The sequence below is a fragment of the Glandiceps talaboti genome, chromosome 6 (genome assembly GCF_964340395.1).
Source record: "Glandiceps talaboti chromosome 6, keGlaTala1.1, whole genome shotgun sequence".
Lineage (NCBI taxonomy): Eukaryota > Metazoa > Hemichordata > Enteropneusta > Spengelidae > Glandiceps > Glandiceps talaboti.
Window position 1 is genome coordinate 14034855 of NC_135554.1, and position 27203 is coordinate 14062057.

At 36.4% G+C, this 27203-nt stretch overlaps 1 protein-coding gene across 1 annotated transcript; it reads right to left on the bottom strand.

The window, feature by feature from the left end:
* Positions 1 to 2873: 2873 nt before the first annotated feature.
* On the bottom strand, positions 2874 to 23072 carry LOC144436165 (transketolase-like protein 2). The gene is made up of 11 exons (XM_078124872.1): positions 22929 to 23072; positions 19778 to 19895; positions 18878 to 18991; positions 16734 to 16831; positions 12531 to 12722; positions 10558 to 10685; positions 9845 to 10041; positions 9006 to 9327; positions 6037 to 6251; positions 4760 to 4976; positions 2874 to 3528 (listed from the first exon to the last, which is right to left on the bottom strand). Exons 1-11 carry the CDS (start codon positions 23024 to 23026, stop codon positions 3356 to 3358), a joined length of 1872 nt encoding a protein of 623 aa, XP_077980998.1. The 5' UTR covers positions 23027 to 23072; the 3' UTR covers positions 2874 to 3355.
* Positions 23073 to 27203: the final 4131 nt, after the last annotated feature.

Here is a 27203-nt window from a genome sequence, read left to right on the forward strand (position 1 = left end):
ATGGCAGCAAGTAAGAAATTAGCCTATTAGTGACATGGGACAAGGATACTACGGTCGTGATGAACTCTCTGTTGTAGAGTTGATGATGAGAACTGACTCATATGCATAAAGGTAGCTGGTGGGCCGTTTTCTCGACCTTGACAAGACTGACTGAACAAACAAATGTATATAACATCCATTCTATCACTTCAGCATGCCCTGAACTGTGTCTCGCACGCGTCACACGGAAATGTGATCACATAACCCCTGTACTTATGGAATTACACTGGCTACCTGTACGCTACAGAATCCAATACAAGATCCTGCTACTCACGTACAAAGCTCTGAACAACACTGCACCTGTTTATATATCTGATCTAATCAACCTGAAAGTGTCATCCAGAGTTCTCCGATCAAATGACAAAATCCTACTTCATGTACCATGGAGTAACCGGAAGACCTATGGTGATCATGCTTTCTCACGCACCGCCCCCCTCGCTTGGAACAATGTCCCTCTAGAAGTGCGCCAGTCACCCAGCCTTGATATTTTTAAGAAGCGCATCAAGACTTATCTGTTTAGCAGAGCCTACTGACATCTCTATATACCCACACCTTTGTAAAGCGCCATTGAACATTGCTACGTAGTGGAGTTTGGCGCTATATAAATCTCTTTGATTGATTGATTGATTGATTGATTGATTGATTGATTGATTGATTGATTGATTGATTGATTGATTGATAACGTAGTAGGATATCCGTGGAAGTTTGCATTGTGAATTAGTATATAGTAGTGGATTTAGCAGTAAGAACTTAATACCGATAGCTAATATGTATAATAGAAACTGCAACTTCAATCGAGTATGTGTGCCCTAGATTCTGATGAGATGTGATTTGTAGTGTGCGTAGCATGCATGTAGTATCAGAAATACACAGAGTATATTGATTTTGATCTCTTCATAATGAAGAGCAGGATAAATAAGAATTATAAAGTGTAATCAACTTGTGTCCTCAAGTACCCACGAGGAGCACTTTTAAATGTGTAACGGAATTTTCCGCTTTCGCTCCCTGGTACAATGTATTAAGTGAAGCATTGATTCTGAAACTGCCGAGTCTAAGTGTAAACATTTCAAACTATGTTGAACTTATAAATATTTCAGTAGTATTTTAGTGTTAGTAAAATATAAAAACATATTATACAAATGTATTATTGTAAACATAATTGTGTTGTGCTAATTATGTATTACTAATAACTAAATATAGTTTTATTCTGTGATTGCCATTAAAAGTGATTATGTGAATCTGTAAAATTTGTAAAAGTATTTTGAACATATTAGTGTTACTAAAATATATAAACATATATATGTAATGTAATAGTGCAACAGGTGTATTATGTTAATCATGTGGTATCGATATACTTTTGTGGTGAAATTGTCAAGTAGATGTGATCAGAGATAGGTTAAGGTTAAACGATTCGTCGACGTTGGTGCTTCAGTTAATTGTTAACTAAAGTAACAAGTAATTACAGACGAGTCTACCTTATTGTAAAAAGTATACAATTGAAATTATTATAGTGTTTCAATGTTTCACAGTTTAATATTACATATTGATTTGTTTTTTGTTAAGTACTAATTACTGAATTCGTTTTTGAAAATCTTACGACTGCATTTGTTCAATATTCTACGTTATCACTTTTGAATGCATTGGAATTCATCTTAATACCTTTACATGTTTCTGATTCAGTTTTGGGTCCATATACTTCGTGAATGATAATCTGTTATTTGCGTACTCATGCTAAACATACAGCGATTATTGAAGAATATCAAAATCGGTTTCAGGCCGTATCCCGTTGATAATTCGGTAACGGTACAGTGGCTAGGACTGTTTGTCATGTGTATTTATTGTTTGGTCAACTAACTATAAACAAAAAAAATGTATTTTCAGCTTCATTTCATCGAAGAATCGAATATCAGTAAAGTTGCTTGTTGGGTAGTAAAGTGAGAAATTACTGTATCAAATGGGTAATCGAAATATTAATTCAAAATAACTTTGTACTCAGAAAAAAGTGCATATGAACTGCTGTTCGTTCCGACGACGTTGTTACTTCGATGTTGTAAGGTATATGCGCTATATCAGTTTCTTGTTTCTGAAAGTTTAGAATTTCTGTATTCACATTTACTATAATCAATAAATATATGTTTGTTTCTCTTGTCAAACACGACCTTCTTGTGTTCTATTACTTTGAATACTTTCAACTAATACTAATTGATGTAAAAGACAAATTAGACACTGAACATAAATTTTCAGATTAATTCTTGTTCTAAATGCTCTTGCGTTATTCAAATCAAGTATTGCTTCTTGATAGATATTCCTGTCCTCATTGAAACGTCATATCAAATTTAACCGGACGTTTCTCCAGGCCGACGAATAGTCTGGTAACAGGTGATTGATATCGAGTGTCGGGGTTCTTAAGGAAGTTTTGAGAGGTGACTTGTCATCACAAGGCCATCAATAGGCCTGCAGAAAAGTCTGGAATACGACATGAAACTGTTAACATTGTTACTCCAAAGTAACACCATGTCCAGTAGGAGAAATTGTGATTTTCAATAATAATTTCATACCATGATTATTAAAATCACTCGTGAACATATCGTTTACATCTTTAATCTTTACAACTGTAACAAGGGCTTGACGCTATATTTACTACCAATCGCCACTTCGCTTCGACGATAATTCTCCACACACCTCTCATTCTCTCCACAAACACCTTATACTTTTACATCAGGTCCAGGATCCTTGAACGTTGGGAATAACTCGGACTAAACACAATGTTCATGGTTAATTAACTCCCTTTACTTACTCCTCTCTGGTATGATACCAATCCTTATTCCAACGTGTGTAATTTAAACATAAACTACAGAAACTGAATGCTCATATGATTGGACAATGAAATCATCAACACCATAAATGCATAAACTTGTGAGTTTCTTAATTCAACCCAAATGATTTTGTATGAATGGTAGCTAAACAATGTGATAGGTCAATTTTATTTTCTCAGCTGGTCTGTAATTAATCATATCATGATGATGACCTTTTAATGATTCTTAATGTTGTCATCACAGAAGAATAATATTCGCGAAATGCAAGTACTCTTCAAAGTATTATGTAATTCAGGAAAGTTGAGGATTCAAGGTCACCTCAAGTTGGACTACATCATCCTAATAAAATCGAATGACAGACATAAAATTATGGAAATTACGAATATCGGAAATTAGTTTTCTGCCACCTGTGACACCAGTAATGCTTTGGCTCAAAACAATCCAACTAATTAAAGTATAAGTGCATCACATAGTTGCTTATGGCGGGAAAACACTATGCATTATGGTTGGACCATTTCTTTGACGTTCTTTATGATGGCATCGTGGCTGATGTTAAACATTTCCAGTAGTTCTGCAAATTGACCACTACGAGGTATACCACTGACAGCCAAACACCGTACGGTGATATTTGGAAAGGTGGATAAGGCCCGGGAAACGGCTTCTCCAATACCACCTTAAATAGAAATACAATAACAAGAATTATATGATGCCGCTAGTAATGTATGAATAGAGAGAAGAGTTTGTGAGTCGCCAGTATTTCTTTCCCCAACTACGTCATATCAGATTCAATACGTATCATCCACCAGCCTACTTTTGTCTTCTCTGGGCTGTATTGGACCGTAATCTAAAAGCTCAAAATTAAAACTACATCCCCACTTCTATAAGATAATACATATGGCATTAGCTATGCCATCTAGAATAATCACGCCATTCCTGTAATTACACCTGTAATCATGCCTTGAAAGATACCTTTTACTGAATTATATATGTCAAAATGTCCCCAAACGTTTAACACAATTGGCTGCCATGGACTCAACACCCGATGAAGTGTCTCCTGTTTACTAGGCCCATACCTTGTCGACTCTTGCACGCTTCAACATCATCACCTAAACGACGTTGACTTATTTGTGGTGCTGAAGTTGTGTCAACGACCTTTATGGCAAAGCATCTGCCAAGAACCCACGAAGTTAATGTCGTTGTCATAGGCAGCCACATTTAAATGAAAACTGACATGTATGATATTAAACAAGAACTCTTAAAGGGGTCAATTTCTGGCTGTATAATGACAACTTGCAACGTTTAAAGGCGTACTGACATATATAACTGTGACAGAAAATGTTTCAAGAGATTATCACAAAAGACACTGCAGCAAGAGCCCCTTGATTATTCAAGATGTAGATATACAACATTGTCATCATATATGAAATATTTTACGTAGTTTAACTAGCAATTACAAATTTAAGTAAGTCTATACGATCAACTGGTCATATTTGACTTGTTTTCCGAACAGTTATTGTCCTTATGGTTTGTGATGTTTAATGCAGTATTTTACTAGGCTAATTTCCATTATTTCGTTTCGCCATTGCTCAGACTCAAATAGATGTTATCTTGGTGAAAATAATACTATCTGTGAACATTGAACAATTTAAGCGTTCTTTTCAAATGCAGACAACGAAGGTGGAAACGACCATCATTAAATGAACTGAACCGAATTCGACATCAATTCTCTGAATTTCGTTATATGTCACTGTCGAGTGAAAATCGGAGAGAAATTGATACATTTCGATGGTGCCACTGCAAATTATTATTAGAGGGTGTTCTTTATATTTTAAGTCATCGTATGGTTAGAGTTTAATACAACACTAAACTTATTGTTCTACATACAATTTGTATATCTCTCTCACCTTCGGGGTGATGGTCCTCCACAGTGAGCACTTTGCCATCAGTTTGACTGGCACTGGCTGCCAGGGTGTCTATATCAATGGGTTTGATGGTGAAGAGATCAACAACACGGATTTTGATTCCTTCTCTTGCCAGTTTCTCAGCTGCAATCAATGCCTCGTGTAGGGTTATACCTGCACCGACTACTGTCACATGTGCCTTGTCAGGACTACTCACAACCTATGACAGCCAATTCATGTAAGATATAGAATTAGAGGGCGTGTGGTTGGTGGACTTTTGTGCAATACTTAGAGGATGCGATATTTATTTATACCTTTATTTATTAACGATAATTATCAAGTTGTATAGCTAACCCCCCCGGAAAAGGTAAAATGGGAAGTGCGAATTATTTTATTAGCACTTCGTTAACGTTATCTGTTGCTATCATTAGGGTTTTTCTAAAAAAAATGGAAGTGCGTGAAATGGGTAACCATATGGCAGTAAGTTGCCGATTGCTACCAATCTTATAAACCAATCACAAGTAAGAGCGAGTCAGACATACAAATATCACTGTAAGTACAGTCGCTGCAATGCTTGAAATGACATATTAAAAAAAAGATAAGTTTCTCTTAACATGCCGTATTCTGATTTCCTAGTTATTCGATAACCATCTCTCACTTTACCTTATGATATCCACATCTGATTTTTATACTATGCATTTACAATAAAGGGGGACGCCATCCACAAAATAAAGGTGTTTTCATAAACTTTCGCATTGGAAAGTTCGCTCGATTACCAAGAGATTGAATCTCTTTCTCGCCTCTGTTGTTTTTTGCAGTGGTTCACTTTTGTCTCAAGAGCCTTAGTAGTCATGCATATGTAATCGATGGACAATACATATTCATGACTTTATACTTTGGAGTCATGAATATTCATAATAAATTGTATAGACATTTTGTGACTTATTCGACGAATGCGCTTGGTATGGTATCCATGTAAAATACTACATTTGAACTCAGACCCGAAACAAGTAGTACAGTAACTGTGTCTGCAGGCATTGTGGAAATTTAAAATACTTGCCAGGTCAACTATCCAGCCCTCCAGGAGACTGTTACTTCGCCTACATGTACAAGACGAATGGTGAAATGGGAGCCCCTTGTAATACCGTATATGTTGTCATTGTCATTACATATTGTCATTGCCGACATGCTATTAAACACATGAAAATCATATTGGTGTATTCGAGGGTGAATATGAAATCAGAAACAACGAAATCAATTTTCAAATATATCCTCCCTACCTTTGCTTTGCCAACCTGAAAAACTTCATCATTATTGTAGATCACTGCTATTGGAGGGCGAGTTATGCGAATATAACAGATGCCATTTGTGTTAGCAGCTAATTCTACAGCCCTCTCCGTAGACACTGCATCGCTAGGGTAGAACACCGTTGATGTAGGAATTGAACGGAACATGGCCAAATCTTCTAACCCCATTTGGGATGCACCATCTGGACCTGCATTTAAAATAGGTATATAAAAAAACTGAAATCTAACAGAAGTAACGTTGTTATTGAATTAATTTTTGAATTTAGCTTTATAAGGGGCTATGTTTCAATCCCGGATCATCGTATTAGTGTTATCGTGATAACGATTACACGAGTTCATTCTTTTGTTCTGGCCAAACTTTTTCCAATAGCTCTGCCAAACAACTACTTTCCACATCTAGATCTGAACCTAATCCTAACTGGGCCTTTAATTTTGAATCATTATGTTTATGACGTCGTATGTTGATGTCAACAGTCTTTTTATTGAATCAATTAGCATGTTAATGTTAACTTCAGATGTTGACCTCGGTACCGACATAGTCGGGAATGTTCGATCAAGAAACATGTATTTATTAATGCGATGCCTTAAAACAAAGAGGAGATTCACATTTTATGTAACAGAACAGGCGTAATTTCTGCTGTCCCTCCCACTTGTAATGACTGAAAGCTCTCATAGGTAACGAGCAGAATTTTAAATGGTGCAGGGTGGGGTGGGGTGGGGGAAGAAAAGGTGGATCAAAATATTTCTTTTAGCCTTCTCCTCCCCCAGTGCTCTCAAAAATGTCAAGGCCTCCCTTGAAATGAACACTAAAATTGTTATCCTCCCACCTGAAACTACATAGAGATTTTGATGTGCTTGATCAAATGTTCTGTACCCCCTTCCATGCATGCTGACAATGCACAGTTGTAAGTCGCACTGGTATACTACATGAAAGTAACAGCATCAGTTGACTTGAAAGTCAATAATAGAGTTCTTTACAAATAGATGTGGGCATTGCAAGAATAATTCTCATATTGAGCTCTAACCTATACTTGAAGAAACGTATCCAGCAGCTCCCCCCCCACGTGATGGGGGGGGGGGGGGGACACCATTACCGTGATAGCTCTAGGGTAGGGTGTGGGTGAAAACCTTTTTGAAAATAAAGGACATGAAGGAAGACATTTAGGTACACAAACATCAAACCGTACAAATAATTCAAAGCCATACTTTAATATGGTCTTCAATACCTTAATTATAATTTCTGTGAAGGGACTCCTGTGTTTGGATCTAATTGGCAGAGCTGAAGGCCTGAACTCCCAAAGACTGGCGCACTTCCAACATTGTCTGAACCGAGGTCAACATCCCAGCTCCACCACACTACCTCCCCCTTTATTATAGTATGTCTCCTCACCAGGTTTGTTTTGTAAAAATAACAACAATTTTGTTGTATCACTCATCTTCTCACACAACCATCGATTAATAAACTGCATGGTTTGCAGCAGCAATTTGATTGATATGATCTGTTACTATCATGGTACAATGTGGCAGAGGATGGACGTGTCAATGTTATGATCTGGCAGTGGTAGCAGCGTCGGGATGTGAAAATCTCAAAACAATACAAAGTTAGATAATACAATAAATCTAAATTAAATGTGACCCACTACCTAATACGATTTTGAATATTCTAAAATTTGGCACTCCCGATAACCAATTTTAATATAGGTGGGAGTCCCCTAATTTCAACCCCCGGCCCTCCCCGCCTGTAATTACTGAAAGCTCCCTAACATAACCCTGATTTTAATTTATATCAACGACCTTCCAAATGCCTCTAACTTCTTTGATTTTCGGACGATTCTAATTTATTTCACACATTTTCAGACAAAACAAATACTGTAAACCTGGATTAAGTCAGTTATCATTTCAAAAATATTACAGACTGGTGCGATGTTAATAAACTGACAATCAATAATGCAAAAACAAATTATATAGTTTTCCATGGCAAGCGTCAGAAGGTATTCCAGCATGGATCTCTTAGTGTCAAAGATTATGTTATAAATGAGGTAGACAAAGTTTTTTTGTTGGGGTTACCATTGATAAACACCTATGGTTTGGAAGTCTGGGGAGTACATTCCCATCGTATTTACTTTCTATTTTGAAAATACAGAAAATGTGTGTACGCTGCATTACACTCTCCAGCTTCAGGCAGCCTTCTTCTCCCCTGTTTAGGAATTTAGGTCTCCTCGATATTAATAAACTTTATCAACTAAGTTTTGGAAATTTTATTTTTGAATTATGTAATGGATATCTCCCTCATCATTTGAATGATTACTTCAAAAGTGTAGACCATAGATATGAAACTAGGCTGAGGTGTTATCAAACTCTATCTATTCCTATCACACACAAGGCTGTAGGAAAACTTTCAATCTCATATGTAGATGCTCTGGAATAGTCTTCCAATACATATGAAAAATCTAACAAAAAAATATGAATTTAGGAAAGCGTTTAAAGAATATATCATTTAAGATGTGTAAATTTTCCATTATGGTTCTTTGTCTTGTCATAATTAGTTCTGTGTCTGTGTTATGTTTATAATCTATACGTTCGTTTTAATTAAGCCCGTTAACTTATTATTTGCATTAGGGTGGAGCCAAACTCGATTAGCGGAAAGCTAGTTTTGGGACTCTAAATTGCCATTTTGTTTCTCCTTTTGTTTTATGCGGTCATTATTAACATGTACATGTTGACTTTCAACTTGGCAATGAATGAATGAATGAATGAATGAATGAATGAATGAATGAATGAATGAATGAATGATACAAAATCATGTTAACCAATTAAACTGTGTGAGACAACAAAGAAGATACATTAATTGATAACAATTTAAATACATGCAATGCTTGCATAATTTGAGATGACAAACACATACAATGTGAGAAAACTGCACAAAGTTAGACAATACTAACCTATACACACACCACAATGTGAACCACACAAATTAATGTTCGTCTGTGAGATAGCACCCATTCGAATCTGATCGTATGCCCTTGTCAGAAAAGCGGCAAAACTGCTGGCGAATGCAATAGTACGGTTTCTGCAGGTTGCACCAATGGCTATCCCTACCATATTTTGTTCAGCGATAAAGCATTCAATGAAACGGTCAGGAAACTCGTTTAGGTACATATTTGAGAAGGTGGACGTTTCCGTGTCACCGTCTAAGGCTATGACGTGTTCATTGTCCTTGCCTAATTTTATTAGAGCAGAGCCATAGGAAACCCGGATAGGAAGCTGCAATATACAATGAGGACAAATGGCAGGAAGATATTTTATCAGAACTATACAACAACAGAAAGAAAATAGTTTGATTGGGTGCGGTAACTCACAAGCCTATTTAGTATTTTTCCATTTATATATCGAAATAAAGAGATCTCATCATCTCCTTTACCTGTACTTCTTGAAAAGGTATACTTTCATAAAGGTGCCATCTTTAAAGTGTGCTAACTCATTTATACAACGTGTCAATCTAAGCCAACGGTGATTTATTACACATCAGGAAAATGTATTTGTTATCGAGCGAGACGTTAACAATGTAGCAATGACAATAAGGTATTTTGTTGAGCCAGATGACGCTCCGCGTCATGTTTAATGACTATCAATATTCAAATACCATGAGTTCGACGCAAATGCATGCATATCTTACGCAAATTGATAGAATATTACAATTTCATAAAACTGCCCACTGGCTTAAACAGTTAGTCATGATTAAGAACTATTTTAAAAATATGCAGAGAAAACTATTCATTACCTTTTCTCCCTTTTTGTAGTTTGGCGGCTCGGATAATTTGACTTTGAAATTTACAGGTGGAACATCCTTGAGCGGTAGGGAGGGACATATGCCATCCTTGCTTGTGGACTGAATTAGCTCTTGAATTGCGTTAATGGTCTCTTCCGCTTTGTCACTAATTATACCTTTGCCGTGATAGCCAATCCTATCCTCAGCCACTGAGTAAAAAAGACTGTATTAATAAATGTAATACTCCATGGAAAATTTAAGGAAAACATATCTTAATTCTGTCACAGTGCTATTATGTATACTTGGCACATGGAAATATCGTTGTGAAAACTTTAATGCTTGGTATAAGTTATAACTTCATGGATTCTCCTAACCTATCTACATAGTAAGTACAGTAATCCCCGGTCCCTTTATCAGTTGCTACATCGCTGTATACAAAGAGTGATGCGAAGGATTCAAGTTCTGTAAAGGGTTTTGTGGTTTAATTTTGGGAATTATGATTAATCAGTATGATGAACATATTTTTGAGGGACTGTTTATATTCCAATTGTTATCACCCCCACATTTCATGCTACATACTAGTATACAATGCACAACATAATATATTCTTCTTGTATGGTGTAATGAAACAGTACTTAATTAATGAAACAATAGCAACATCTCCTTGACGATATATTGTACGCACACTCTGTACTCTACAACATATTTTGCTATCAATATTTTACCTGGAATGCCTTTTCCTTTAATTGTCTTGGCTAGGATACAGGTTGGTTTCCCAGAGACAGTAGTTGCATCATAAAGTACCTTGCATAGAGCTGCTACATCATGTCCATCCACAATATAAGTGTTCCAGCTAAAGTAAAACGAATCAGTTGTACAATATTGTGTTACTTTTCGATCTTCGCACACAGCTGACAGACCAAGTAACTACACTCGAATCACTCTCACATCTTATGTCCGACTCAACTTCTGTACCGACTCAACTTCTTTACCGGGATCACTACTTGAACTTTAGGGAATTAGCTCAGACTACACACAGTTCATGTTCCAGCCAAGTCTACACTGGAACCATATGGCAAGCACTTAGCACATGCCTCGTTCATTGACTTCCCCCGAAATGAAGTGCCTGCCTGCTAGTTCCAAGTGTAATCTTTATTGTCCTTAAAGTCTAAATTTATATAACGCATAGCCAATGGCCAAATGATTAATGCAAACCATATTAAAGTCTGCATGAGGTGTTCCCATGCTCTAAAGACTATTATCAAAACATTGATAAATGATCACTATGAATCCTAGCTATTTATGAAGTGCAGACTGTCGTCTCATGTACTCGAGTACACTTGGAATCTTGTGGTCTGAATCCGATATCCTTTAGAGAGTCTAGAGAGTCTGTTGGATGACCTTTCAGTGAAAGTGGGACATGCGATGTAGTTAAAATATTTAATATACTAAAATTATGAATGTCATCTGTGACAATTGCATAAAATATTCCAAGGGAAAACATAATGGTGGTGGTGGTGGTTGGGAGTCCCATAGTGTATGGAAATGTCGTTATTTTCTTGAGTGGCGTTCCCGTTTAAGTTTCCATGGTATCATTTGTTCAGCACTTTTGACAAGATTTCATGGGACTCACTGGATGCTATAACTTTGGGGAAAGAGTACTCCGTACTCTTGCAATTTCGTAACCGACTTCTCTGCTCTCATTGGCCCAGCAACCTGCACTGGTAAATCTTTCTGTCTGGTTCCGATAATATTGTTGTAGAAGAGACTATACGGATTGTGAGTAGTGTAGCGAGGAACGTGGAGATGCTAACGAATTACGAGTAAAATACAAAGGCACGATCTCGAGTAGATGTTATGATTGCGGTAGTATAGCGAGGAACAAGTTGACACCATATTATGATTGCAGCAGTATAGCGAGAAATTTGGCTTAAAAATCAAAATTGCCCTCCCGACGTACCAAACGGCTGTTCTGTATTAGTATTATTATACTAGTTCAAAATAAACGTGACGTTGTTAGTGTAAACCTCAGACCGCTAAAAAAATTCGTTAGTGGTCTGAGAGTAAACATACTTGCCGTGCCTTGCCTTGCCTTATTGAAAATAACTCAGCGGGTGTGTCAGCAGTTAAAGTACACAGCGATCACTCGACTCGCTCGCGCCATAACTTACTCAACAGATATATTTCGACTTTGATTCACGGGGCTATTTACTGGTTGACCGAGGAATAGAATAAGTGCTGCCGAATAAATATCACGTATAGGGCTCATCTCCTTCTGGTGGACAGCTTTTGTAACAATGTAACTACTAATGTGGAGATGAAGTATCGTAATCACCTGTATGACATTATAATAGTGGAAACCAAATGGGTAGAAACAAAACGTCGTTCGGATCGACAGACTTATATCTAACATTGCTACACTTCATATGTGTATATATATATATATATATATATATATATATATATATATATATATATAATATATAATAGGTCTTGAAAAGAAAATGTAGCAATGTTGGTAAGATTTTTACCAAGCCAGAAGATGAAAGGATGAGGTATGTGTAAGATATTTGTTGAGCCAGATGACCTTTTGTTTCTACCCAACTGGTTTCTATTGCATTGATAAGATAAGATGTCTTGCCACTTGCATATATGATCTCTAAGACCCTAGTGATAGCAAACATAGATTGACAATTACCCAAAAGCCTCCGTCCGTTTACAGTAAGTCTCCATGTCGTGCTGCAAAGTTGTCACACCACATTGACCTAACCGGTTGATGTCAAAGATTGCTACCAGATTATCAAGTTTGTAATGACTAGCGAAATGCATGGCCTCCCAAATAGATCCTTCTGCACTTTCTCCATCGCCAATCACACAGTAGACACGGTAGCTGAAATGTCAATAAGGTTATATTTCAGGACGTGCATTATGTTTGGTTGTAAGCTGTGAACGCATTGAATAAATTGAATTGAATTGAATTCACTTGATGAGCTGAACTGACTTGAGTTGAGTTGAGTTAAATTAAAGGAGCACAAACAGAGCTCATATGGTTTGGGGGATGTACATGTACATCAAAAGACACTCACAGAATTCTACTTACTGATGTACACCAAGTGACTAAACTCAAACCTGGTATTACGATATAATTTATGAAGTTACGTAATTTATCATACGTATCAATCAAAAACGTACAAGAACTGCCTATCTACGTAAATATGTGTAAATATGTTAGTAACTGTTCTAACAATGTCAGAACTCAAACTGTAATGTCATCGAAGGTAGATATCAACATTACAATTATACTAGAATAGTTTATTCGAAGTCTTTTAAAAGTACTTTAACTTGCGTAAAAAGCTTATAAACCCAGCACTTTGTGTTGAGTTGAATTGAACTGAACTGAACTGAACTGAACTGAAGAAAGTAAAGGAAGTATGAAAAATCAGTAGAAAGTAAATGATGAATGTGAAATACGAAATTCCCTTGAGTTGGCGAGAGACTAGAAAATAGTTTTGAAAAAAAAACCCGATTGTGTCTATAGTTTTTCAACATCAAGAGTGTCCTTGCATAGTAAGGGAGCGATTAGTTTTTACGGCCGGGCGCCCCCGCCAAATCAGGGGGGGGGGGGGTCACCTTAATTTGGGACTCAAAGAAGGGGGTCATCATTTTTACGAAGTGAATAAAGGGGGTCACCTTGTTTTCAACTAAACAAAATCATGAGCCACACTCCTGTACTTAAATGTTCATACATTTAATATCATAACTAGGCCAAAGCCCGTAAGCTCGCACAGCTGGGTAGATTCATTTGTGAGCGGCTGCTTCACGATGATATCATAGATAGCGCTCTTGGCGTGGAGATTGCACTCCGTACATAGAACACACATGCGTAGTCATTGTACCGCAATGCATCCTTGGGTAAAAGCACCAAAAAAACATCGCATAGTATATAGGACATGCATGCGTACTAGTCATTGAGTCGCTATGCTGCTGCTTGTGGGTGCTGTGCGAACTATTAAACAAAACAATGTATGTGCATAAAATAAACCATAAACAAATAGCTATAAATATACATTTAAATATAACAAAAACTCTCTCTCTCTTGATACATCCAATACATATGGTATGGCATCACATCACAACACTGCACCATGGCCACCTTTAAGCAACAGTTATTTGTTAGAAATGACTTCTCGCTATTGCATGCCATGAGTTGCATTGTGTCATCTTGTGGTAGAAAAACTTGCTTGTGTAGCTGTACATGTAAAACATAAGAAATGAAATACATTAAGATTTACTGGCTCTAAAATCTGTTCCTTCATTGACCTGAACATGTGGAATTGCACACAAACATAACCAATTTAGGACACTTTGAAATAATATGTGGCAAACACTGTGACTGAAAGTGCCTGACCCAGCCTGTGTCTAGATATTGGATATCCAATGTCCATGTATATAGTTAGTCTAGTTCCTATATATTTTTGTACATCTAATGTATGATAACTACAATCATCTCCATTAGAAGTCCCAAATTGATTTATGGTTAAGATCAATAGTTCAATGTAGGGTAAAAACTAAATTCTTTTAGTGTGGGGTGGGGGTGAGAGGAGGTCTTTTATAATGAAATCTGTTTTGTACCCCAATACAAACAATTCTAAAAATGTCAGATTGAAAATGGGAAAAACATTTGTTATGCAAGGCACTAAAATCCATTTATTATGCCAATAAAAGAGCTATTTTTCCTCACTACATACTGGCTTTGTATTCATAGCACTACATAATACTCCATACTGATTTGAAATTGATTGTGCTGTGTGCATTAATTTTACCAATTTAATTAGAAGGGGATGGGGAAGGGGTTCTGAGGCCTTACTAAAAGAATTAGTTTTTTTACCTACTGATCTCACCCCTAATGTGTTGATTTATCATACATGTACAAACTATTGAACTGTTACTTTGCATAGCTATAGTACGAACTACATGTCTTATCAAAAATTACTTTTCAGTGTTTGTGTTTCACTTCTTCTCTGATACCTGTGACCATCACCAAGTTTAATACATGTTACCAGGCTACATGTGAAACCCCCTTTTCTCTTCTTATTGTTTTAGACCATAAACTACCAAGAAAGAAATATATTCCAAGGTGAACACAATATTAATCGGATTCTCGGAGAATATATATTATGTGAATGACTGATAAACAAAGTTATAAACACAGATTTGTTTGATGATGATCTAGTAGCCAGGACTTCTACCGTACTGACACGGTGCAAAGTTATGAGTTAAATTAGATTTTACATCTCCCCTGGAATATCTAGTATCCACATTGAGTGACTGTATACTGCAAGTAAAATTTTGTCAGCAGATCATAATATTACATTTCCTTGGTATTAGAATGTATTTATTTTCAAGGCTATCATGTTGCCAACAATATACTGGACACCATAGCCAATAGTATGTGAATTGAATTAGTAATCTAGTTTAGAAACTGCTGTAGTACAGAAAACATTGTTATGACATTTTTTAATTTCTATTTTGAAACCAATGACATTTATCACATTTCATTATTCAAAACCTTACAATAATATTTTGGTTAAAATTAGCAGTGTGGTCAATGAATGGGGTGGGGATGGGGGTGGGGTGGAGTTTTGAGTCACTGCCAATTATGAACAGGACAAACAAGTGCCTTGAGGAGTGCAAACGTGTAGATGTATGGAAAGCCGCAGTTGTGTTAAGTCTAAAGAAAACAATACATTGACTATATGATGTAAACAATTCATTATATGATGCAAGTACATCATTATGTGTGACAGTTATTGACATGGATTTACAAGTATGTTATCTCCATTTATAATATTGTACTTGATAATTAGCTGAATTAATCAATATTAATAGTTCACTCAATCAAAGAGATATCCTAGAACTTTTGGGTACTAAACCATGAATATTTTGTATGTCCGTGAACAGACAATCATACTTCTCATAGGGTTCCTATCTAAAGAGCTTTATACATGTGAAACAATGGATTGTGGTTAGCAATTTACCAGATACACTTAAAATTACTGAGAATGTAACATGTAAAATTAACGATGCAGTGTGTGGTATTATGCTTTGAGAATAGAGTGTCTTTTGCAAGAACAAAAAGAGTGTTTCTTGTCAACAGATGAGGGGGGAGGTCATTGTGTTTTTTTATTTGTCAGAGGGGGGTTGGATTGTTTTGTGGATGAATTGCAGGGGGTCACTATTTTTAAGTACAACATGAATAAAAAGTCACCGGCCCACCCGCGGCTGTAAAAACTGATCGCTCCCTAATCAAAGCCGTGATAACTGTTACTGTTCTATCAGTCTGATTAACAAATGGAATCTTATAAATGAAGTTATATGCAGTACAAACACATAGATCTACAGTCAGTTACAATCAAACGTTCATGCAAACCTTTGAAGTTGTGAACACAATCAGCATATGAATTTTGTATAGTACAGACGCTCGAAGGAAAATGTCAAAAAAATGTGATGAAAACTAGATGTTAAAGCCACACTAGCTGCAATTGACACGTTTTTTGAAGCTTATTTGATAGGTATAATGACTCCTATTTGCGGAGCAGTACACATAGTATAGTACAATATAGCCAATGAAAATTATTATTTAATTTATTGGTATTTTAATATTAATTTTCAGTGAATATATTGTTGTTGTCTGATAGGGAAAATAATATCTTAGTTACAGCTAATGCAGCAAAATGTAGTTCTATAGCACTGCTTATATTGTTATTGTTAACCTTCAGCTGGTTGAAAAAGAAAGTATCACAAAAGATAAAAATCACAAATAAAAAAAAAATACTTGTAAGTGTGTGTTCTCCCATGAAGGCTTTTCTAATTTCACCTTGAAATAATATAGCATACGTACTCGGCTTTATCGTAGTGTTTGCCAACGTAAGCCATACCACATGCTACGCTAAGACCTTGTCCAAGTGAACCAGTCGCAACATCAATAAAACTCGATCTCTGTAAAAAAAATAATAATTGCATCATGAAATTTTTCCGAGAAATGAAATGGCAACAATTATTGTTTTGTGGTATTTTCACATGTAAAGTGTATACATAAGTATTGAAATTAATCACATTTGCCAAGAAAATATAGAGCCACACATAATGTATAGTTTCAAGATTGCGTGTATCAGCTTTTAAAAATGAATGATTTAATCATTCCTACAGTAAATTTGCAATCGCTAATTAATATCTAATTATAATACACAGAGAAACACACATATTTAACTCGATCAAATCGCGCTGGAATACAAATAGAATATACGGGACACTGCTGTGGAGCAGTGTACCGATTGAATAGCGCCCCCAACGGTCGTAGAATTGACTTCTCTGTCCATTCTCTGTCTTGTCGCGTGATCGCGAGATCGAATGATACGAATCTTGGAATTTGAAAATTCAACCTCCACGAGCTCAGCATTTGCTCAATTTGCTCATTTGCTAAAAAAGAACAGGGGCATGAGGCAACAATTCTGGTGAAACGCGAAAATGATGTGATACAGGTAATAAAGGACCGAGTTAGCTATTAGTAACATTTACATACTTACTCTTTATTTATAGTATATTTTAATAAACTCATTATACACGTCTATACATATTTGTTATTTTGGGTATAAGGCCAGAAATGGAATGATTAAAAATATTATATGTATGTACTTGTACACTTTCTGGTCTTTAAAAAAAATGAAAAAAGAAAGTATACGGATATGGATAGACATGGTGCAAAATCGACGCTTAATGCGCTCGCGACAGCTGACGCGCTGCGCTGTTTGGCGTGCTCGAGCTCAAACGCATTCCTTGCTTAAACTTGGAATACAGAGGGGTAGGACGCGGCATCGAATAAACCAATCAGGACGCTTCAAATCAAACGTGACCCATGAATTTTCTCTCGAAGCTTGATACCACCTGCTGCCCTCTTGTGGTGAGATATATATTTCGCATGTTGCAGTACATTGTGGCGTTTGCGGGACAGTAAAACAGATTGCCGAAACAGCATATTATATGAACTGAAGCTCCGAAACGGTGCGTCTTTGCGAGGGATATAAACAAAAACACAATTGATAATATCTTGGTTTAATCAATATTTGGTGCCATGCCGTAGAGTTGCGGTAGGCTCGAACACACAGTCGATTCCTGTCTATATTATTTTCATAAAATTACGTAAAAATAATCATTAAACATTAGTCATCATATCTTTGTCTCTTCAAAATATACCTCTGAATGATAGATAAAACGTAACAACATAATTTGACTGAGAAAACAAATACTCGTAAGTTTGCCCGAAATAGAAAGCGTCCGTGAACGAGGGCGATGTGGTTTCAACCTTACGACGAAAAACAACATCAAAGTGTCCTACAGCTACCCTTTCTTTTTTAGTAAATGAGCAGTTGAGCAAATTGAGCAAATGCTGAGCTCGTGGAGGTTGAATTTTCAAATTCCAAGATTCGAATCATTCGATCTCGCGACAAGACAGAGAAGTAAATTCTACGACCGTTGAGGGCGCTATTCAATCGGTACATTCCCACCGTGTTGTGTGTGTTGTGTGTGTGACTGTGGAAATGACATCGCTACCGATTTTATAAGAATATCGCCAATCCCTATAATAACGTCATTGTTCTGTATTAGGACCGTCATAGACAAGAATAAAACCATTCAGGAAAGGAATAACAGTTTACAAGCGACTGTGGATCGCGCGCCCATGGCTGATGGCAAGTTTGAAATGACGGAAAACATAAATTGTGTTCGGTCTGATTGGTAATTTGTTATCATTGTAATCATTTTGACGATGTAAAATCATTTAATTTATGGGAAATATGTGAAACTTTAAAAAAATGTTTACATGTAAGCAATCATGATCGTGATCGAGTGTTTTGTTTACAACCTCGTTTCGAGAAATGACGTCAGATTAATCACAATCATGTTTGAGCAAATCGAATGCGCCCCTGATCTTGCTTTCTCATCGATCATCAAATGGGGTTGTTCCTGTGGTACTGGGGTGTCACTTACAGGAGTTGGATGACCCTCTAAGTCGCTGTCTATTTTACGGAGCTTCAATAACTCTTCCACGGGAAAGAGACCAGTCTCTGCCCAGGCAGCATACAGAATCGGAGCAGCATGGCCCTATTAAATACATACATAAAACGTGCTACCTTAAGCAGGTTTGTGCTATTATGAATTCTGTATGTATTAGTCACTGTCATTTCTACCTTGTGTCATGCAAACCAACGAAAGGATTAATTATCAGTACCACAGCCTTATCTGAAGAAACAACAAAAAATTAACGGTTGAAAAACAATTTGAAAGCAAAAACCTGACCCATATATGAACAAACAGATGACTATGATATACAAACATCATAATAAAATTGATAATGTATAATTATACACTCAATGTAATAAATCACGGCTTGATAGAAAATAAATAAATAGCGCTGCTGGTATTTGAATAGCTTGTACTACTCATTGTATGTCACTATTGGTAAAGAAGATATGAATTAACATAGTACCTTGGCTGCTAGGGATTATAATGACGAATTGCGGGAAAGTTTAGCGAATATACTCCAATACATATAAAGTATCCGAAATATATGATTTTATACAACATTTGTCTACCAGAATTGTATACATATACCTAAAACATAATTCTCCAAAACATCTAAACCAAATACTTTGGGTTTTGATAAAATGCGCGAGGGTTTATGCAAGCATTTTTGATATATACCCGGAAGGTAAAATTTGCATATATACGCAAATAATAAGCGAAGATAAGCGAATATGAATAATAGTGACTCTACTGTAGAATAACATATCAGTAAACAGGTCAAAAATATGCAGCTACAACAATGATAATGTCTTTTGTGCCCATTTAATTAGTTTATTTGTCACCTCGTCGACATTTTCACATTACCTTAGACAGGACTAATCTGTCATTTGCTGGATCCTTTGGTTCCTTCACTTTGTACCTCATTTGGTGGAAGAATAGAACTGACATGATCTCCGCCATACTGCAGCATGACGTCGGATGTCTATGGTGATACAAGTGAAATAAGAATATGACAGGTTATGGTGAGAAAATTACACAGGCTTTCAGTCTACACATAAATCCTATTCATCTAGCTCCCAATTGTTTCATTCCATATATCTTATTTTCGCAAACAGGACACTTTCCAGGTAATGTGACAGTTTAATACCATGAAAGTGTCAGCAAACTTGTTAACATCAATCAATGAAACTTTCCTTAATCTTGTTAATCATCATAATGAAACTGTCTGCAATCTTATTAACTATCAATGAAACTTCACAATGAAAGTCTGCAATCTTGTTAAGGGTTGTCGGCAGAGTGGTTAAAACACTTGCCTCTTACCACTGCGGCTGGGGTTCGAACCCCATTCAGGGTTCGATTAAAGTTACGACACTGTAAGTAAGAAGAGTGTCGTATCAGTTTGACTCTAACGAACAATGCAGGTTTTCCTCGGGTTCATCAGTTTCCTCCTGCATTAACACTGAACCCATGAGGGATGGCCCTCACTGGACTTCTTGGGAGACAAGTGTTTATATGCTTAAAGAACTATCCAGTATAAATAAAGATTATTATTATCATTATTACAAGTGAACGGGTTTAAATATTATATAACAATAAAGCATTGTGTGAGAGACAATTTAGAGGAATGGTGCCTTTTGGTCCTATTGTCAATAAAATGTATCCGTTTGAGCATATATTTGCTATGCCGTCTAATATCTGCTATGCTGACTGACGTTTGAGGGCGCCCTTTCACAACTTTATCTGTACATACTTAATTCTGCATCAATTTGTGAGAGTCTAAAATATAATAAAAGTAATTTCAAAATTGCATGTCAGGAAAATGAAAAAGTTAAGGGGTTTAATATTATATCAATGAAAATGTCTGGGAGGACTTTAGTTGAATATCACTGAAGTTGAAGTTTTAATACTCAATTAATTATGCGACATTTCTCATTCAAGGTCAAGTTGTAACAGTTTGGAGAATATAAATATAAGTATTATTTTATTTAAATAACTGAACTTTTAATAATTCAAATCGAACGTATGTCATTATATTGTGGAGTGTGCCCTGTCGACAAAAGTCTAAATATTTGTATATACTATTAGCAGTTCTGTGCAATGACAAAACATAGATCAGTGTGAAAAATCCTCAGGAATCTATAGAGTTTGTTCGAACGTAAATTATTTATTTCTATATGCCAGTGTAACTGACTGTGACTTCACATGTTTCGGACTAGTTTGACTTTTACCAATATTTCTCCCGGGGCGGAACCAGTGGCCATCTTTGATAGGGGTGTGTCGTCATAGGCCCAATTTTAGACCCACTTTGACCAAAAATCAATATCCCATTTTAGACCATTAATTTACAGTTTTTTTAGCATAAAGTTTAGACAAAATATATGTTCCATAGGAGGCAACATTTTGGGGCAATTACGATTAAAAATATAATGCAAAGTGGACCCATTTTAAACTCTTGAGTTCAAAAATCCCTGACCCCATTTTAGACCAAATGGCTAGAAAACGAACCCAGAAGGCCGGCACATAAATGTATACTCAAATAAGGGAGTAGCCCCCTCCTCCAATATTTGTCTGAACAGCTCGCATCACGACCGAGCAAGGTTAATAGGCCAAATACATTGTTCTGTAATGATGCCGATGACATTCCCTGAAAACAATATTTGCAATGCGCCTAAAAAATATTTTCATGAAGCTGACTTGCCTTCTTTATATCAGTTCAAACACATTTCACTTTGATCATGAGCCACAACCGGGGAACTCCTAAATTGGTCAGGGAACCCAGTTACATTTACATGCTTACTGCTGGCCTTCAAAAAGTTCGTTGCATCGGTAAAGTTTATCATTGTGATGACCAAGTATAGTGTGTATATTTTAGAGTGTTGTGTTTTTTGGTTCATTTTGCACGATTGAAATAGAAACAGGTGAAATGCACATAAAATCGTAAGTGCTAATTCGGATTGGGGTAGGAAACGTGGTCAATGCACGGTACTAACCACAGGCTAATGTACTCCACTACTAACGCACATGTTGACACCTTTATTACATGTAAACAGACGTGTATTTCTCAACTTGCCATGCTATACTGTAATGTACGATGACGCAAACTGAATCTTTACAACAACAATAATGACGTTACAAAGAGATACAGAACAACAGTAAAGTCTCCATCTAATTAATTATTAAAGGTTCCAGAGTTAGTGGACAAAATGTGAAATTGTACGACAAATAAGACCGCCAATAAGGTCATTATCGGCTTTAAATGTCCATTTTGTTGGGCTAAAGCCAAATAAAAAAAGTTGTGTGGTGCCGGTTACCCCACCTAGTTTTTCACGCCGACCCTAAATTTTTTTTTACGTATTCGAGAAAAATAGTAATAAAATCGCGAAAATCGTGAAATCTAACAAGCAATAGTGGATGCGGAAAGCGACATCAACTTAAAAAGACAATATAAAACTATTTTTCCAATCTGCAATGGCTGTATATCTGATAGGAAGAAATAAACAGCACAGAGACCATTTGGAAAACAATGGAAAACCTGAACTAGACACTCACACATGAAAAAAAAATGTAATAAAATAAAATGAAAAATCTACCTACCCCACCTATTTTAAAATTGAATGTAATCGGAACCAGACAATATTTTTAACGCCTAATGTTTAATGTACGTTTGACTTTATAAGGTATCATATTAGTTTACCATAGGTCAAAAGAGCCGTATATGTGTAGTTACACCCGGAGAATAGGGGCGTTCACCATGACGAAATACAGGACAGATAGTCGAATGAATCATGTACATGTTCAATATCATATTTTCATAAATCATCGCAACTTTTGGTCTTCCATATCTAAGGCATATTAAATAACATAAATGCTCCCCTTTCTGATGAAAATAAATGTGATTCGTCTAGCTGTCATGTCAGTCTATGAAGAGTCGGATACCATATACCAGTCACTCGTCATAATTGTGACATAAAAAATGACATTTGTATCCATCTGCCGACAGATTTATACTCCTTACCCGGAACCCGCTGCATCAGTAGCTCTGATGGAATGGATACGTAGCCTGTTGGCAATATCTCGCAAATAGATCAGTTTCTTTTCGTCAGCTTCAGCCATGTCGTTGAGTTATACTAAATTTGGACTCGTCGTTAACAAGTATGGTCTACAACACAAATTACCGAATGGAATACGTCACGAGGTCATGTGACGGCCAATGAACCATTGACTTAAATACATGACAATATTCTACAACAGTGCAGTGTCTGGGTCAACCATTGTAGGTTAACCTGGAATAGCTGGTCGTTTACTTTGTCTGCAAATCAGTTAGCAGCGCATTGGCTCATTAGACTACTAAATGGCCGAGGTGTCAGTTAATACGGGTTTTAAACGAAAGATACCTGGTGTGCAGAATGATCATCCAATTGAGTGTGGCAACTACGGGGCGAGATCAATAGTTCAATGTAGGATAAAAGACTACATTCTTTCAGTTATGCCTCGGACCCCCACCCCACCCCACCCCACCCCTTTCTAACTTAATTGGCCTAAGTTGAAAATTGTTTCAGACAGGACAATTTCAAATAAGTATGTAGTAGTATGTAGTGCTATGAATACAAAGCCAGTATGCAGTGAAGAAAAACTGTGTTTTTATTGTCACTTTAGTGTATTTTAGTGCTATCAATTTACTATAGCGAGAATTCTTTCAAATGTGGATTTGAGAATATGTTTTAAAAAGAAATATTTGTATTTAGCGATACTAAACATTCCATTAAAAGTAAAATCGGTTTTGTCGGATGAGAACTAAAATGCTTCAACCCGTCACCCCAAACTATAAAAGAATTGAAATTGTTTTGATCCCACTTTGAATTATTGATCTCGCTACTAATAGTGTACATAGTAATAATATTGACCTTGTGATAAGTTGTGTTTATTCTGGTATGTGAACAACATACAGCTTGGGTGCACTCTGAGCTCTGTCCGCTGAAGTGTCATGAATTTGTATTTGGGTTCAGACATGACGCTTTTTATACATGTCGCCGAATGTCATGAATCTACATGTTTATTTTAAAAGATAGCTTGTCGGAAAACAATTGTCCTCAAGGCGTCCTTTTGTTTCAAATTCACGGACGTTAGCGTCATTTTGTAATTTACATATATTCATGTTTAGACAATAGACATTTCAAGTTTTCCTGTAAAATGGTTTTGTAAAATTTAGTTAGTCGAATTCTGACTCTGGCCTTGGACTGAGGCCGAAGTCACCAGGTCTTTGATAAATAAAGTCAATAGTTCCAGTTCATACAACAAATATCGTCTCGTATGCAGTTTGTCATTCCACTACTACAAGTCTTGCTGATCTTAAAGATTTGATATGGTTGCGATCCGAACCCGTTTGTCAACGTGGTCAATTGGTACTGGCCAACCTCTTGTACTTACTATAAGGACAAACTGCTTTTGATAAGTTTCAGAATGTAATGTGAAATTTTGAGCTAGCATACATATTGCACATTTTTCAATGTAATTGGACATATCCCTAAATTTCTCCTTTCATGCAAGTGGTTCATGAAAACTAAACATTACAGCGACAAGCTTTTATATGCCACATTCTACTTGATATCATCGGCGAATGCGTACAAAACTATATGACATTTAAAGTTTCTTTGAAGATATTGCCTAATTACAAAACTAACTAACTATGCAAATATCCCAAAGTTAACAGCCACATCAACAAGTCTTTGTAGACAAGACAAGACGTAGTTCCCAATATTTTGACTTCCTTATTCGTATTCTGATTTTATTTTCAACAAAAATGGTCACCATTGCATTATTGCGAAGGTTGAGAAATAAAGTGGGGTACATAATTGGACAATCTGACCGTTGTACCAGGTTTGATTGTCAAATCCATCTATGTATATCAGAGTGAATACTTTGAGTATTGTGAGTCATTTGACCTTCATAACATAGAGTTCAAAATCAATGGTCAAGGTCTCAATAGAAAGCTCATCATGCATGCATGATGACATGTATGTAGACACTCAAATAAGGGCTCTATCTATTATGATTCTAGAGTTGGTCCACGGACAATGCAACTGCCATTCACCCATTATCGCAAAGGTCATAAATCAAAGTGACATGCATATCCAGACTATAGTATCTGACAATTGTGCCAGGTTTCGTTGAGATCAGCCTATGCATGCCAGTTGTACATATACACTTGGAATATTTTGGGCTATTTGACATTGAACATATGGGTCAAGGTCACATACGAAAGCTCTGTATATATAACATGCATGGTGTATGCATTCAAAGGAGCTCTCTATCTGTTAAACTTCCAGAGTTAGTGGGTCAAATGTGAATTTCTACGTCAAGTATGGACGCCATTCGGTCATTATTGCAAGGGCCACAAAAGAACATGACGTGCATGGACTACTGTACATCATATTTGTGCCAGGGGTGGTTGAAATTGGGCCGTGCATGTCAAAGCTGTACATAAAGACGTTTAACAATTTTGGCTATTTGAATTCGAACATAATTAAATGTCAAAGATCTCATTAGAAAACACATAATAGATTACATGGGTGTAGACACACAAATGAAGTCTCCATCTAATTAATTATTAAAGGTTCCAGAGTTAGTGGACAAAATGTGAAATTTTACGACAAATATGACCGCCAATAAAGTCATTATCGGTTTTAAATGTCCATTTTGTTTGGCTAAAGCCAAATAAAAAAGTTGTTTAGTTCCGTTACCCCACCTAGTTTTTCACGCCGACCCTAAACTTTTTTTTACGTATTCGAGAAAAATAGTAATAAAATCGCGAAAATCGCAAGAAATAGTGGATGCGGAAATTGACATCAACTTAAAAACACAATATAAAACAATTTTTCCAATCTGAAATGGCTGTACATCTGATAGGAAGAAATAAACAGCACAGAGACCATTTGGAAAACAATGGAAAACCTGGACTAGACACTCACACATGAAAAAAAAAATGTAATAAAATAAAATAAAAAAATCTACCTACCCCACCTATTTTAAAATTGAATGTAATCGGAACCAGACAATATTTTTTTAACGCCTAATGTTTAATGTACGTTTGACTTTATAAGGTATCATATTAGTTTACCATAGGTCAAAAGAGCCGTATATGTGTAGTTACACCCGGAGAATAGGGGCGTTCACCATGGCGAAATACAGGACAGGTAGTCGAATGAATCATGTACATGTTCAATAGCATATTTTCATAAATCATCGCAACTTTTGGTCTTCGATATCTAAGGCATATTAAATAACATAAATGCTCCCCTTTCTGATGAAAATAAATGTGATTCGTCTAGCTGTCATGTTAGTCTATGAAGAGTTAGATACCATATACCAGTCACTCATCATAATTGTGACATAAAAATGACATTTGTATCCATCTGCCGACAGATTTATACTCCTTACCCGGAACCCGCTGCATCAGTAGCTCTGAGCATTGGCTCATTAGACTACTAGATGGCCGAGGTGTCAGTTAATACGGGTTTTAAACGAAAGATACCTGTTGTGCAGAATGATCATCCAATTGAGTGTGGCAACTACGAGGCGAGATCAATAGTTCAATGTAGGATAAAAGACTAAATTCTTTTAGTTATGCATCGGACCCCCACCCCACCCCGGCCCACCCCACCCCTTTCTAACTTAATTGGCCCCAAGTTGAAAATTGTTTTTTAGACAGGACAATTTCAAATAAGTATGTAGTAGTATGTAGTGCTATGAATACAAAGCCAGTATGTAGTGAAGAAAAAACCCCTTTTTATTGTCACTTTAATGTATTTTAGTCCTATCCATTTATTACAGCGAGAATTCTTTCATATCTCGATTTGACAACATGTTTTTAAAAGAAATAATTGTATTTAGGGATACTACTAAAACATTCCATTAAAAGCACAATTGGTTTTGTCGGATGAGAACTGAAATGGTTCAACCCGCCAAACTATAAAAGTATTTAAATGTTTTTTTTTGAACTCACAACTTGCACATACCGTGGAAGTATAACCGAGAGGGTGATACTTCCATGCACATACACAGAGTGACATACTGCGGCTTGCTTCAAAAACTTGAAACGATATACCCTTTCTCAAACGCGAGGGTAGCAAAAATGGCTCGTTTCTAGTTATGATAGTTGCCCCACAGGATGTCACGCCATCCACTCACCTAGACCAATTTACAGTATATTGTCCCCGCGTGGTTTTAGACGAATCGAAGAGTAAACTGATCGTGACCCTTTGTACTCGGTTTGTCCTTTCTATAAGGGTGT